This window comes from Rana temporaria, chromosome 3 (genome assembly GCF_905171775.1).
Source record: "Rana temporaria chromosome 3, aRanTem1.1, whole genome shotgun sequence".
In the NCBI taxonomy this organism is placed as follows: domain Eukaryota; kingdom Metazoa; phylum Chordata; class Amphibia; order Anura; family Ranidae; genus Rana; species Rana temporaria.
In genome coordinates this window covers 94,288,048-94,304,247 of record NC_053491.1, presented here as the reverse complement: position 1 = coordinate 94,304,247, position 16,200 = coordinate 94,288,048, and the positions used below count along the sequence as shown (strand labels likewise).

Sequence of the window (16,200 nt, the reverse complement as noted above, 5' to 3'; positions counted from 1 at the left end):
ATCAGATCTCAATGGGGAAAAATATCATGCTGCATATCTATACTGATATGGACTGGGTAATGTGTTGGGAATGAAAAGATGCCACATTGTTTTATGGAAATGAAAATTAACAACCTACAGAGGGCGGAATTTAAAGACACCCCGAGAATCAAAGTGAAACAATTATGCAGCATAGGCTAGTCTATTTTGCTGAAATTTCATTGCAGCCACTCACAATGGTACTCAGTAACTTGTATGCATGCCTGACAACGTCGGGGCATGCTCCTAATGAGACACTGAATGGTGTCCTGGGGTATTTCCTCCAAAATCTGGACCAGGGCATCACTGAGCTCCTGAACAGACTGATGTGCAACCTGACGGCATCGAATTGACCGAAACATAATGTCCTAGAGGTGTTCTATTGAATTTAGGTCGGGTAAGCGTGGGGGCCATTCAATAGTATCAATTTCTTCATCCTCCATGCTCTCGCCACATGAGGCCGGGCATTGTCATGCACCAGGAGGAACCCAGAACCCACTGCACCAGCGTAGGGTCCGACAATGGGTCCAAGGATTTCATTCTGATACCTAATGGCAGTTAGTGTTCCATTGTGTAGCCTGTAGAGGTCTGTGCGTCCCTCCATGGATATGCCTTTCCAGACCATCACTGACCCACCACCAAACCGGTCATGCTGAAGGATTTTACAGGCAGTATAAAGTTCTCTGTGGCTTCTCCAGACCCTTTCACATCTGTCACATATGTTCGGAGTGAACCTGCTTTCATCTGTGAAAAGCATGGGGCACCAGTGGCAGACCTGCCAATTCTGGTAAATGCCAATCAAGCTCAACAGTGCCGAGCAGTGAGCACAGGGCTCACTAGAGGATGTCGGGCTCTCAGGTCACCCCCATGAAGTCTGTTTCTGATTGTTTGGTCAGAGGCATTCACTCCAGTGGCCTGCTGGAGGTAATGTTGTAGGGCTCTGGCAGTGGTCATCCTGTTCTTCCTTGCACAGAAGAGCAGATACAGGTCCTGCTGAAGGGTTAAGGACCTTCTATGGCTCTGCCCAGCTCTCCTAGAGTAACTGTCTGTCTCCTGGAATCTCCTCCATGCTCTTGAGACTGTGCTGGGAGACATGGCAAACCTTCTGGAAATGGCAAGTATTGATGTGCCATCCTGGAGGACTTGGACTGCCTGTGCAACCTCTATAGGGTCCAGGTATCGCCTTATGCTACCAGTAGTGATACTGACCCTAGCCAAATGCAAAACTAGTGGAAAACAGTCAGAAAAGATGAGTAGGGAAAAATAATGTCAGTGGCCTCCACCTGTATAACCATTCCTGTTTTGGAGGTCGTCTCATTGTTGTCCATCTAGTGCCCCTTTTGTTAATTTCATTAACAACCAAGCAGCTGAAACCCTCTGCTACTTAACTGACCAGATCAATATCCCAGGAGTTTAATTGACTCGATGCTATATTCTGATTAAAAAGCGTTCCTTCATTTTTTTTGAGCAGTGTACAGTGGATATAAAAAGTCTACATACCCCTGTTAAAATGGCAGGTTTCTGTGATGTAGAAAAATGAGACAAAGATAAATCATTTCAGAACTGTTTTCACCTTTTTAATGTGACCTATAAACGGTACAACTCAATTGAAAAGCAAACTGAAATCTTTTAGGTGGAGGGAAGTAAAAATAAAAAATAAGGTGCATAAATGTGCACACCCTTTTATAACTGGGGATGTAGCTGTGTTCAGAATTGAGCAATCGTATTCAGACTGGGTTCACATCTATGCGAATTGGATGCGGCTTATACCACATCCAATTTTCATAACATTTTAAAATCTATTAGTTTGAATGCACCCAGGTTAACATATGTGCATTGCATTTGCACTCCGCATTGCCCAAAAAACGCATCCGTTTTCTAGGCAGTACAGTGTGAATTGAAGGCACATATTCTTCTAAGGGAACGCATCTGATTTGCAGATGCATTCCGTTGTGAACAGGCATTCTCTCCCCCTCCTCACTACACCTCCCTGCTCAGCTGATCCTCGCCTACAACGGAGAGGAACCGGTGAACAGCTGTTTCTTCTCTTCGCAGAGAAAACGGAGCTGGAATTTGCACTTCATGTGTGGGAATCCAGCCTCAAACTCATGTTAAATAGGAGTCAGTACACACCCGCCATTGTTTAAAGTTCCTCTGATTAACCCCAAATAAAGTTCAGCTGTTCTAGTAGGTCTTTCCTGACGTTTTCTTAGTCATATCCTACAGTAAAAGCCATGGTCCACAAAGAGCTTCCAAAGCATCAGAGGGATCTCATTGTTAAAAGGTATCAGTCAGGGATGAATTTACAAGGCATTAGATATACCATGGAATACAGTGAAGACAGTCATCATCAAGTGGAGAAAATATGGCACAACAGTGCATTACCAAGAACTGGACGTCCCTCCAAAATGTATGAAAAGAGGAGAAAACTGTCCTACAGCAAAAATAAAGGGGCTGCAGGAATATCTGGCAAGTACTGGCTGTGTGGTACATGTGACAACAATCTCCCATATTCTTCATATGTCTGGGCTATGGGGTAGAGTGACTAGACAAAAGCCTTTTCCTACGAAGAAAAACATTCAAGTCTGATACATTTTGCAAAAACACATCTGCAGTCTCCCAAAAGCATGTGGGAAAATGTGTCGTGGTCTGATGAAACCTAGGTTGAACATTTGGCCACAATACCAAAAGATATGATTGGCACAAAACTACACTGCACATCACTAAAAGAACACCATACCCACAGTGAAGCATGGTGGTGGCAGCATCATGCTTTGGGGCTGTTTTTATTCAGCTGAAACAGAGACCTTAGTCAAGGAAGAGGGAATTATGAACAGTTCCCAGTACCAGTCAATATTGTCACAAAACCTTCAGGCTTCTCCTAGAAAGATAAACGTGAGGAGAAACTTCATCTTTCAGCATGACAACGACCCAAAGCATACATCCAAATCAACAGAGGAATGGCTTCACCAGAAGAAGATTAAAGTATTGGAATGGCCCAGCCAGAGCCCAGACCTGAATCTGATTGAAAATCTGTGGGGTGATCTGAAGAGGGCTGTGCACAGGAGATGCCCTCGCAATCTGACAGATTTGGAGTGTTTTTGCAAAGAGTGGGCAAATATTGCCAAGTCAAGATGTGCCATGCCGATAGACTCATACACAAAAAAACTACTGAGTGCTGTAAAAAAAAAAAAAAAAAAAAAGGTGCTTCAGGAAAGTATTAATTTAAGGGTGTGCACACTTATGCAACCATATTTTATTTATTCTTATTTTTATTTCCTTCCACCTAAAAGATTTTATTTTGTTGTTCAACTTGTACAGTTTATAGGTCACATTAAAGGAGGAAAAAGTTCTGAAATGATTTATCCTTGTTTAATTTCTTTACATCACAGAAACCTGACATTTTACCAGGGGTGTGCAGACTTTTTATATCCTATACATACGCATAGTGTGTGTGTGTGTGTGTGTGTATATATATATATATATATATATATATATATATATATATATATATACATATATACATATATACATATATACATATATACATATATACATACATACATACATACATACATACATACATACATATACACACACACACACACACACACACACACACGACTTGGGCTGAATCATATCCACAACTACAAATCTCATTTTAAAGGTTTATAAATAGTTGAACCATTAATCATAGGGAACACAGAAAAATCAGCAATAAAAAATAAAATAAATAAATTAAATAAGAAATCTTCTATGAAGGGCTTTGGCCACTAGATGGAGTAAATTCACATGTTATAAAAAATTAAACGGTAACTTTACACTTATTCAATGGATACTTGTTATACAAAAAGATAGATTATAACAGATATATCTTACTAGTATTGTATACTAACACCTAATTTTAAACTGAATCCTAATTACAAATACAATTTAGTACGTATGCAAAAGGTGTATGTATATAATTAGTTGAACCATTAGTCATACGATACAGAATGCACAAAAATCATCAATTAATAAAATTACGAATTCAATAACGCAGATTCTATTAGAAGCCTAAACGCATTAGACTGAGGTAATTCACATGCAATGAATAATAAAAAGTACTCTTTATCTTCATCACATCTTCACCTGAACTATAATAATACTTCAAAATATGAAAAATGATACATGACAAAATACCTAGTTAATAATACATTAGTATGATGATGATAATAATAATGGGATAAATACGAATTTTATTATATTAATATAATGTTATTCTTTTGTAAAACAACCATCTATTGGACAAGTGTAATGTTACTGTTCAATTATTTATAGAGTGTGAGTGGACTCCATCTAGTGGCCAAATAAGTTAAGGCTCTTAATCAAATGTGTTTTTTTGGTTTTCTACTAAAGGGGTTGTAAAGGTTCGTTTTTTATTTTCTAAATAGGTACTTTTTAAGCTAGTGCATTTTTGGTTCACTTACCTTTTCCTTTGATTTCCCTTCTAAATGTTTTTTTTCTTTGTCTGAATTTCTCACTTCCTGTTCCTCCTCAGTAAGCTTGCCCCCATCATCCGAGCCATTCTGGCTGGGGGTTAGTCAGCCAGAACAGCTTACTGAGGAGGAACAGGAAGTGAGAAATTCAGACAAAGAAAACAAACATTTAGAAGGGAAATCGAAAGAAAAGGTAAGTGAACCAACAATTCGCTAGCTTAAAGGAACCTATTTAGAAAAAAAAAAAACCCTTACAACCCCTTTAAGTAATGTTTTATTTATATGCATTCCCTATGACTAATGGTGTTTATAATACAATGTAGTATAAAAAGATGTACTCATTTGTAGATCGGATGCAACCTTAGTGATGTGTTTTTATACTCTATATAGAGAGAAGTGTCTCGGCAACCAATATGCTTCACAAAGTGGCAAAATGCATTGCCAGGCAAACCTACATGTGGGGTTCCTGTCCTGTCCTGCTGCTGCCTTTGCAACTTAGCCAGGTCCTTTGCATCCTGGAATTAAAATCTTTCCTGCTGTTGGTATGACCGCTGGCCACAGCAGTCTTTAAATAATACCTGCTCCATTTGGCTGTGACAGGCTCTTCTATACTGGATGTTTGCGAGTGCCCCAACTTGCTTTTAAGGATTAAAAGATAGATTACACTTAATGCATTATGTTGTGTGCCCTAAGTTTTTGGTTTTATGCCATTGTGGGCAATCCCTGTATTTTCTAACGGGGCTGACAGACCAAGTGAGCTGTGCATCTAATTGACATTATTTAATATATAACTAAATGCAAAATTTTTTGGTTTTGGACAGCGTAAAGGTGAATTAGAACACCTGTCAGTTTTTATTGCTGTCTCTGCCTCTCTGTTAGGAATATTCACCGTCCTCTATTTGTCCTGTTTACCATTATCATTGAAAGCGAAAGTAAAAGAAAATCAAAATGTTTAGGTTGTTCCCAGAAAAGTTTTATACAAGGGAAATCTAATGGGGACAATAATTCTGGTGATCTGAGGGTCCCCAAGAAACTCTCACTTCCTGTTTGGCTATGGGGACAGGAAGTGAAGGTAAATCTCCGCAATGGGACACTGATGGCAAGAAAATATATTTACAGGGGTTATAACCTTCCCTTACTCTATCCAAAATGAAAAAAAAAATTGCCTATAGTTCTACTTTACATTTTGGAGAAGTTTAGGGTTGGTTAAAAAAAAAAAAAAAACATTCAACATTTGTGCCACACTGTGGCCTTTCCAACGCCACCACCAAGAACTGGGCGATCACGTTGACATTGATTAGTCAAGCCCTGGGCTGCTTGTAGTGGGGAGCAGTGACTGTCGAGCTGGCCATAGATGCATCTTTTTTATTTTTTTGAAAAGCTGTTGGGCTGATCAAAAAAAAAATGATGGATTCCCCCATCTACACAAGCAAGGTGGATAAAGGAATCCCCCCCCCCCCCCCCCGATGCGTTATTGTATTCTGACAGCAGGGACTCCTCAGCCGATGTCAGAAGGCACTGATTAGCGCTGCAGCCAATTGGCTGCATGCGCTGATCAAGTGAAAATTTTACAATATTCCTATTCCAGAGAAGCTGATCATTAGATAGACTTTACTGAAGCGGGAATGGCTAAGGATTAATTGAGAAAAGGCTGGTTCAGCTTTGGTCACCACTGTCTGCTCTGCTCCTTCAATGCTTACTACAGCGTCAGGCTAGGGCACAACTGGCTCTGGCTCTCAGGCGTGTGCCCTATCAATCAAGCAGCCAGGCGGATACAGACAATGTTGTCAGGATTCTCCCTGAACCTCAAGAGAAGTACAGCCAAAAAGCTTTGGCCATGCTTCCCTTTTAACCCTTAGTGCTGCAGTGACCATCCATTGGAAAATTGTGTGAAAGTTGTTTCCTGGATTTTGAGCCATTTATTAACCACTTCCTGCCGACCGTACGACTTTGTACGGCCGCAGTGTGGATCCCAATTGCCGGGAGGCCGTCTATATATGGCCTCCAGCCACTGGGGGACGTGCGAGCGCCCGCCGCATCACTGAGATGCCGATGCGCGTGCCTGGTGTCCGCGATGTCCGCCAGGCACCCGCGATCGGCGGTTACACAGACAAGGGCGTGGATCTGTGTGTGTAAACACACAGATCCATGTCCTGTCAGGGAGAGAGGAGACCGATGCTGTGTCCGTAGTACATAGGGACACAGATTGGTCACCTCCCCCAGTCAGTCCCCTTCCCCCACAGTTAGAACACTCACTAGGCTACACATTTAACCCCTTCCTGGCCCCCTAGTGTTAACCCCTTTCCTGCCAGTCACATTTATACAGTAATTAGTGCATATGTATAGCACTGATCGCAGTATAAATGTGAATGGTGCCAAAAATGTGTCAGAAGTGTCCGATGTGTCCACCATAATGTCGCAGTCCCAATAAAAATCGCAGATCGCCGCCATTACTAGAAAAAAAATAATAATTCTGTCCCCCTTGTAGGCGCTATAACTTTTGCGCAAACCAGTCGCTTATTGCGATTTTTTTTTTTTTTTTACCAAAAATATGTAGAAGAATACGTATTGGCCTAGACTGAGAAACAAAAAATGTTATTTTTTTAAAAATTGGGATATTTATTATAGCAACAAGTAAAAAATAGTGAATTTTTTTGTTTATAGCGCAAAAAAATAAAAACCGCAGAGGTGATCAAATGCCACCAAAAGAAAGCTCTATTTTTTGGGGAAAAAGGGACGTCAATTTTGTTTGGGAGCCACGTCGCACGACTGCGCAATTGTCAGTTAAAGCGACGCAGTGCCGGAAGCTGAAATTTCGCCTGGGCAGGAGGAGGGTTTATGTGCCCAGTAAGCAAGTGGTTAAGTTAGAGCTCTGGGATCCCTTTAAGAAGTTTGTTTCCACTTGGATCACTTTTGTTTAAGAAAGCAAACGCTACCCTGACTGAGGTTTTAACCATTGTCTACTAAAAAGTATTTTGGCTTTAGATATAAGACATAATAGTTTCAATATTTAGAGTTCGAGTTTCATTATAATTCTATACCATAAGTGTAAAATAGGAACATAATGTATCACTGTCAGCCTGGTTCCTTTATAAGGGCCATGTGCCACCACTGTGACGCAGGACGTTAACATGTACATTTTCTTTTGCTTGCTATTGAAAGATTGATAACTAATATATAAAAGACATTGAGAGGGCAACTAAAATATGTTTGTTCTGTCTATAAGCAACCTAGAGCTCGGCGGGGAGGATGGACCAAAGGGCGGAAGAGGAAGAGAAGCCCCCGTGATAACAATGCACCTAAAGCACCCCTTACAGGTTATGTGCGCTTCATGAATGAAAGGCGGGAGCAGTTAAGAGCTGAACGCCCAGATGTTCCATTTCCAGAAATTACCAGAATTGTTGGCAGTGAGTGGAGCAAGTTGCCTACTCATGAGAAACAGGTGATTACAAAAATGTTCACATAGCATTATGCTCATGGACAAGTTATGTAAACTCTGACAGTGAACGTCTCTTATTTGCTCCCTTTTGGTCAGTTAAAGTGTTTTAAGGTTTTATTTTCTTACTTTTTACCTTTTATGTATAAAGGTAAAAAATCTGTGCCAGAGGAACCCCTTCCCCAGCCCCCTATATTTACCCCCAGCCCCCCTATACTTGCCCATTTTCTGTCCAGCGCTGTGCACGAGAGCAGCAGCTCTCTGCTTTCTCCCTCTTCACTGAGCAGATTGATAGCAATGGGAGCCATTGTCTCCTGCTGCTGTCAATCAAATTCTGTGATCGGGGGTGGGGGGTGAAGCGCTCTGTCTGTGTCTATAGATGCAGGCAGGGCAGCTTGGGATCGAACGGGCACGTGAGGAAGAGGAGGAGCCAGGAGCATCGGTGGGGAACTTCAGAAGAAGACGGGCTGTTCAAAACCAATGCACGGAGGAGGTAGCTATGACATGTTTTATTATTTTAATAAAAACTAGATTGAAGCTTTACAATCACTTTATATACACTTTTGAAAGTGTTTTGTTTATCTGTTTGAGAATTACAAGAAAATACCTGTTGATCCGGGTGAAAGTTGAGCTGATAACACACTAGTGAGCTGAAAACACAGTGCCTCTGTTGCACTAAAATTCCATCAGCCCCGCCAATGTTAGGCTGGCCATACATTATGCAATATTGTTATTCAATTCACTTTAGATTTACCTTCAGCTATGTAGTGCACTGGCCTGCCTGATTGCATACAAATTGATTGTGTTTAGGTTTGACCTTATATTATATGGTTTTGGTAAATCTAAAGAAAAATTGTACAAGAAAATTGTATAATGTATGGCCAGTCTTAAAGTGGTTGTAAACCCACTTTGACAACTTGCACCTACAGGTAATCCTAGATTAAGGCTTACCTGTAGGTGCAAGAAATATCTCCTTCACTTACACGGTTAAGCAGATATTTGCAGAAAAGCCTGCACCGATGTCTACGGCGCAGGCGCACTGAGCGGCCCGGGGCTTGAATGGGATAGTGCCGGTCATCGCCGGTGACATCATCACCGCTCCGGCCAGTCAACATGCAAGAGACTCTTAGGCAACATGGCGGCGGAGGGGAACGAGGAGCGCTTCGGGGGCTTTGATCTCAGGTAAGTGCCACATAATGAGCTAGTATGCATACTAGCTCATTATGCCTTTCTCTTGCAGGGTTTTTTTTTTTTTTTTCTGCAGGAAAAACAAAAACGGGTTTACTTCCTCTTTAACTGGGTTACTTTAGAAAAAAAAGGAAGTGATGTCATGTGTTGTAGTGTATTTGTGTATGGTGTAATTCGGACGACAATTTTATTGACTAAACCAAAATCTTACTATCTGGTATCATACGAGGAAAATTTTCGTGCATGTCGTGATCAGCTCTCGAAAGCTCTGTACGAACAATCCGATTATCGTGCGATCGCGTCGAAAGCGGTATTTTTCGTCGGATTTTCGGATCATGTATACAAGCCATAACTCTGCTTCAGGGACAGAATAGTCTGGGCCAACAAAGCTGCTCCTCCATACATTCAGTAGAGTGAGTGAATGTTGCCAATGTAGTACAGGAAATGTATGGCTCACAGGATCACCAGGTGAAGATGGAGAAAAAGATACTAATGTAGCTGCTACTGCTAAGGATGGAGAAGCTGTAGTATTTGATCATATTGTTAGTTCTTTTGTTTATATACACTGTAAGTCTTAAAGCTTTACTATGAAAAGCTGGTCATCTGCAGAAAGACAATATACCCGTCTGTGCTAAGCATGAAGAAATATGTACACCAACCAGGTTGGCAGTTCTGCTCTTCAGCGTTTCTACCTTTTCAGCTGGTTGTGACTTGGTGTTCTGAGATCTATGGTAGCCCATAAAATCCAGGATTCTTTTGTGCCCCTTTTTGACTTGGCAATGTAAGTAGAAATCATCCTGAATGCTTTATTTTTATCCCTATAAGAAAGAGGCATTTCTTTGATTTAGCGCTTCACAACATATTTTTAACACGAGTAGTATATGCATATTGCAGATTATGCAGTAATATAGTGCAGTGCGATCCAGCTGGCAGCCCATGAGCCTTATGCTACCCTGAGGGTCCAAAAATCTCACCCTTTACCTCTCCGTCACAGACAACTCTGTAAGAACAGGAGAGAATATGTTATATCATATTTGCATACCGTTTGTACTTTTCCTCATGCATATGTCAGCAGAAAGATGCTGGCTGCTGTATTTTGCCTGTGATGCCCAACATTACCCCATTCTTCTCCATTCAGTTTAGAGGTGGAAATGAGCGTGTATTGTGTGTTTAAATATGTTTTGTGACCGAGTAGGTAGTGTTTTTGATTGTATATCTATGCAAATGTAAATTCTGTGCATGCTTGTGTGACTGAGTGTATATGATGTGTGAAAGTGCTCGTTTGACATGGTTTATGGTGTAATTGCCTTTAGATAACAACAATTGATTTTGGCATGATTTAACAGTGGCAAGTGTCATCAAGACTCATGATTTACTGACTTTTTTACTTTTATTAGACCAGGGCATTTAAAGGGGAGGGTGTAATTTTATTTTTGTCAGTAAGCATATATTGCAGTATTTTTTTTTTTTTTTTTATCGTCCAACTCTGGGAAATCTGGAAATCCTCCCTTGCACTGGGGGTTTATCTGCTTATTAATTCCAGTAGATAATAAAAGCACTTTTACTTACCTGATTATCCACTTCCCTGAAGCATGAGGAGAAGGTGCTGCGATGACCGGTTAAGCTAGAGGACCAGGTGAATAAATCTTCTTTTCTTTATCGTTACATCACGGGACACAGAGCGGCATTCATTACTATATGGGTTATATGGAGTACCTTCAGGTGATGGACACTGGCAATCTCAAACAGGAAATGCCCCTCCCTATATAACCCCCTCCCATAGGAGGAGTACCTCAGTTTTTACGCCAGTGTCTTAGGTGTTGGTCATGGTTTAGCTTGCCTCCGCATCCTTGGGATTAGGTGAGCTAACCGGTTCTGTCCAAAGGCCTCAGCGCTAAAGTGGTCAGTAACCGGACCCCAAACCCTTGGGGTATAGCCCATAATGCTTTTCTTTTTAGAGAGCTGGACCCTGGGCCCAGAACTTAGAAACCTTTGGGTGCCTAATGTTTCTGTTGCCAGAGTGCTATATGGGCCCAGGACAGTGGATCCTTCATAGGAACCCAGGGCCTGAAGGTCTAGACATCCCCACGGAGATGGGGGAAGATTGGGCCTCTTGCTTGGCAAAGTCCTGCGGCATGGAGCAGGTAAGTGAGGGGAAAACTTGCGGAACTTGGTTCTTAGCAGGTTTTTTCTGGGGGGTCACAGGGGACATGCCTAAAGTTATGCGCTGCATCTGGCAAACTAGTCACATATCTTAATGATAGGATGGCTCTATGTGTATTTTTTCCCCATAAGAAGTGACCTCCCTTGTAGTGTTGGAAAAGCATTTGAGTAGGGCCTGTGTAATATAAAGTGTATGTGTGTGTCAGAGAGCTATGCTTACCTGCAAGCCTCCAGGCGATGCTCCATCAGTCTTCCTCCTCAGACGCTGACCTCCTCGTGGTTCCAGCTGGAGCAGAGAGGCTCCCTTCCCCCCAACCCCCCCCCCCCCCTATCGGCGGGCGCGCGCGTTCACGTGTTATAGGCGCAATTCGCGCCGTTTAGCTGAGGGGGGAAGGGCGGGTCAGTGGTTTAAGGAAGGGGCGGCCCTTACTTTTCGTTCCAAACAGCATTCGATACATTGGAACTGGGGAGGAAAGACCAGAGCGGCAGCACGGGGCCAGTGGCCAAAAAGAATATTGCAGTCTTCAGAAGACTGTTTTCAAGCCTAGAAATAGGCTGTTTCTTTCCATCTCATAGTTTTTCTTGCAATACTACTCAGGGGGACAGAATGATTTTTCTTTCCTGGATTTGAAACAAAAAAAAAAAAAGTCATCTAGGGGAGAGGAAGCATTTTTTATCCCCCAAACAGGTGTTTGGGCAATTAACTTTTATAGTTCCAAGTACCAATAGGTAGCGGGCGTACCTCGGTATTGTACCATGGCATCCGGGTCAGAGGGTACAAGAGGTGGGGATTCCCCCAGAGAGTCTGAGGTCTCGGACAAAGCTATGCCGCTGCTTTCCCCACAGGGAGCCTTGGGGCCATCGGGATCTGGGGCTGGAGCTGGCGTGGGTCAGTCCAACCCTAAGATGGTCACGGACGAGGTATTACTCACCTCTTTAAGAGAGATGGAGAAAAGAATGGGAAAAATGATAGCCACAGCTATGCGGGGCAGTAAACGGATTAGATCTCCGTCGCCCGAGCGTGGACCCTCAGAAGAGGAGGTCCTTTCCTCAGGGGAATTGGACGACCTCTTGGACAAGGACCAAGTAGGTTCAGGGATCGAAGATCCGGATACAGAGGAGTCTGGAGCAGTCTCCCAAGGGGAGGGCTGGTGGATTCAAGCCTTAACGGACTTGGTCCATAATGCATTCAACTTGCCAGTACCAGATCTCCAGGTATCGACGGTTTCAGCGTTGGGCTCACTGAGGGCGCCTCAAAGCAATGCAGTGTTTCCGATCCACCCTCTATTAGAGGGAGTTTTGTTCCAAGATTGGAACAAGCCAGATAAAATCTTCTTACCACCTAAAAGATTCTCTGCCCTATATCCTATGGAAGATAAATTTTCCAAGAAATGGGCTACTCCTGCAGTGGACGCAGCCATCTCATGTGTTAACAAGTCGTTAACATGCCCTGTAGAAAACATACAGGTATTCAAGGATCCAGTTGATAAACGCTTGGAAGCACTACTTAAGAACTCCTTCACTACGGCAGGGGCAGTAGTACAGCCAGCTGTGGCTGCGATTGGGGTTGCTCAAGCATTATCGGATCAAATTAAGCAGATGCTTAAACTTATTCCTGCCCAGCAGGCAGAAGAATTTTCGGATGTCCCTAGGGCCATATGTTTTACAGTAGACGCAATTAAGGATTCTATCCAGCAAGCGTCACGTTTATCGTTATCCCTTATCCATATGAGAAGACTCTTATGGTTAAAGAGCTGGGAGGCCGAGCCCCCATGCAAGAAGCTCCTGGTAGGGTTTCCCTTCTATGGAGGACGACTCTTCGGAGAAGACCTAGATAAATACATTCAGACCATTTCAAACGGCAAAAGTACTCTCTTGCCAACTAAGAAGAAGTTTCAGGGGCCTGCGTTTAAACGACAGTACTCCCCTGGGCAGGGGCCCTCTAATGCCAAACAGTATCGACGGCCTCCTGCGAAAGCAAACTTCGGCTTCAACAGCAGGTCTCAAGGACAGGCTGCTAGAGGCAGAAAGCAGTGGTTTCGCAAACCAGCAAAACCAGCCCCCAAGCCCTTATGAAGGGGCGCCCCCACCCACGAAGGTGGGGGGAAGGCTGCGACTCTTTTGAGAGGTTTGGGAAGCCAGCATTCCCGACGAGTGGGTACGGTCTTCCGTGGCCACGGGCTACAAATTAGATTTCCTAAAGTTTCCTCCTCCTCATTTCCAGGAGTCGAGGATTCCAAACGATCCGGAGAAAGGAGCCGCATTAATGTCGGCATTAAATCATCTACTTTCCCAGGAAGTAATAGTAGAGGTACCAGTCCTGGAACAGGGACTAGGTTTCTACTCCAACCTATTCATCATCCCGAAGTCCAATGGAGATGTCAGGCCAATTTTGGACCTAAAGAGGGTAAATGCATACCTAAAGGTCCGCTCATTTCGGATGGAATCCGTGCGGTCAGCAGCTGCCACACTCCAAAAGGACGACTTCATGGCGTCCATAGACATAAAGGATGCCTACCTTCATGTTCCAATTTATCAGCCACATCAAAAATATCTACGCTTCATGGTGGCTTCGCGTCACTTCCAATTCGTGGCGCTTCCCTTCGGGTTGGCTACGGCCCCCCGGGTGTTCACGAAGGTCCTAGCTCCAATCCTAGCCAAACTAAGGATCCAAGGGGTCACGATCCTAGCATACCTGGACGACCTCCTAGTCATAGATCACTCGTCTCCCGGCTTGGAGCGAGCAGTGGCCCTCACGGTCCAATACCTCGAGAAGTTCGGCTGGGTCCTAAATCGAGAAAAGTCAGCTTTCCTGCCCACAAGGCAGTTGGAATATCTCGGCATGAGATTAGACACAGAACAACAAAGAGTGTTTCTACCTCTGAGGAAGGTCAAAGCCATCAAGGAATTAATCCTACTGGTTCTAAGCAAAAAGGAACCGACTATTCGCCTATGTATGAGGTTACTAGGCAAGATGGTGGCCACATTCGAGGCGGTACCATACGCCCAGAGTCACACTCGCATCCTGCAGGCAGCCATCCTGTCAGCATGGAGCAGAAGGCCACAGGCCTTGGATATCCCGTTGCCGCTCTCATCAAGAGTCCGACAAAGTCTGTGTTGGTGGTTAGACCCTCAGAACCTACTGAAGGGGAGATCTTTCAGCCCAGTGGCTTGGAAGATAGTGACCACAGACGCCAGCCTGACAGGCTGGGGAGCAATTTTGGATGGTTGCACTCGCCAAGGTACTTGGGCAAAGCTAGAGGAGCAGTTGCCCATCAACATCTTGGAGCTCAGAGCTGCTCGACTAGCCCTCAGGGCTTGGACGTCAAAATTGCAGGGGTTCCCGGTGAGAATTCAATCAGACAATGCCACGGCCGTGGCATACATAAATCACCAAGGGGGAACCAGGAGTCAAGCCGCTCAGAGAGAGGTGAGCTTGATTCTCCTATGGGCAGAGGCTCATGTGCCCTGCATATCGGCAATATTCATTCCCGGAGTGGACAACTTTCAGGCGGACTTCTTAAGCCGCCAGACTCTATGGCCGGGGGAATGGTCTCTGCATCCACAAATCTTTCAAGCACTCTGCCAAAGATGGGGAGTGCCGGACGTGGATGTCATGGCATCGAGACTCAACAAGAAGCTAGACAGGTTCATGTCCCGCTCAAGGGATCCGATGGCCTGCGGAACCGATGCGCTGGTTTGCCCTTGGCATCAGTTCAAACTTCTTTATGCGTTTCCCCCGCTTCAGTTACTACCCCGCCTGCTGCGCAGGATCAGGGTGGAGCACATACCAGTCATCCTGGTAGCTTCAGCATGGCCCAGAAGGGCATGGTACTCACTAATCTTAAGGATGGTAGTGGGAGACCCTTGGACTCTTCCTCTACGGCCAGACCTGCTATCGCAAGGTCCGATCCTCCACCCTGCCTTACGGCATCTAAATTTGACGGCCTGGAAGCTGAATCCCTGATTCTCAGGGGTAGAGGTCTGTCTCAGAAAGTAATCTCTACCCTAATCAGAGCCAGGAAACCGGTCTCTAGGGTGATTTATCACAGGGTCTGGAAGGCCTATGTAGGCTGGTGTGAGTCCAAGCTATGGCTTCCTCGCAAATTCACCATTGATAGAGTTTTAAGTTTTCTCCAGCTAGGAGTGGATAAAGGATTGGCATTAAGCACAATCAAAGGACAGATTTCTGCTCTGTCAGTGTGGTTTCAGCGGCCGCTGGCCACCCACTCGCTGGTTAAGACCTTCCTTCAAGGGGTCTTACGTATTAAACCTCCAGTTAAATCCCCGCTTTGCCCGTGGGATTTAAACCTTGTTCTGTCAACTTTACAGAAACAACCGTTTGAGCCGTTGGCTGAAATTCCTTTGGTTTTACTGACAAGGAAGTTAGTATTTTTGGTCGCCATAGTTTCCGCAAGAAGAGTATCGGAACTGGCGGCCTTATCCTGTAAGGAACCATATCTTATTTTTCATAAGGACAGGGTCGTTCTCCGCCCTCATCCTTCCTTCCTACCGAAGGTTATATCCAGTTTTCATTTGAACCAGGATTTGGTATTACCATCCTTCTTCCCTAAACCTACTTCCAGAAAGGAAGGGTTGCTGCATACCTTGGATATCGTCAGGGCCATGAAGGCCTATCTTAAAGCTACGAAGAAGATCCGGAAAACAGATGTGCTGTTCATATTACCGGATGGGCCCAAGAAGGGGCAGGCAGCTGCAAAGTCCACCATTTCTAGGTGGATTAAGCAATTAATCACTCAGGCCTACGGCTTGAAAGGGTTGCCTCCTCCAGTATCATTAAAGGCTCATTCTACTAGGGCCATGGGCGCCTCCTGGGCAGCACACCACCAGATCTCTATGGCTCAAGTTTGCAAGGCGGCAACCTGGTCTTCTGTCCACACGTTTACAAAATTCTAC

General features: G+C 44.1%; 1 protein-coding gene across 2 annotated transcripts in view; it reads left to right on the top strand.

The window, feature by feature from the left end:
• Positions 1–16,200, top strand: part of HMG20A (high mobility group 20A) — a 51,136-nt gene that overhangs the window by 23,765 nt on the left and 11,171 nt on the right. For both annotated transcript variants that reach the window (XM_040342999.1, XM_040343000.1), the window contains one exon: positions 7,723–7,938. In XM_040342999.1, coding sequence (XP_040198933.1) covers positions 7,723–7,938 — 216 coding nt within the window. The remainder of the gene's footprint in view (positions 1–7,722; positions 7,939–16,200) is intronic.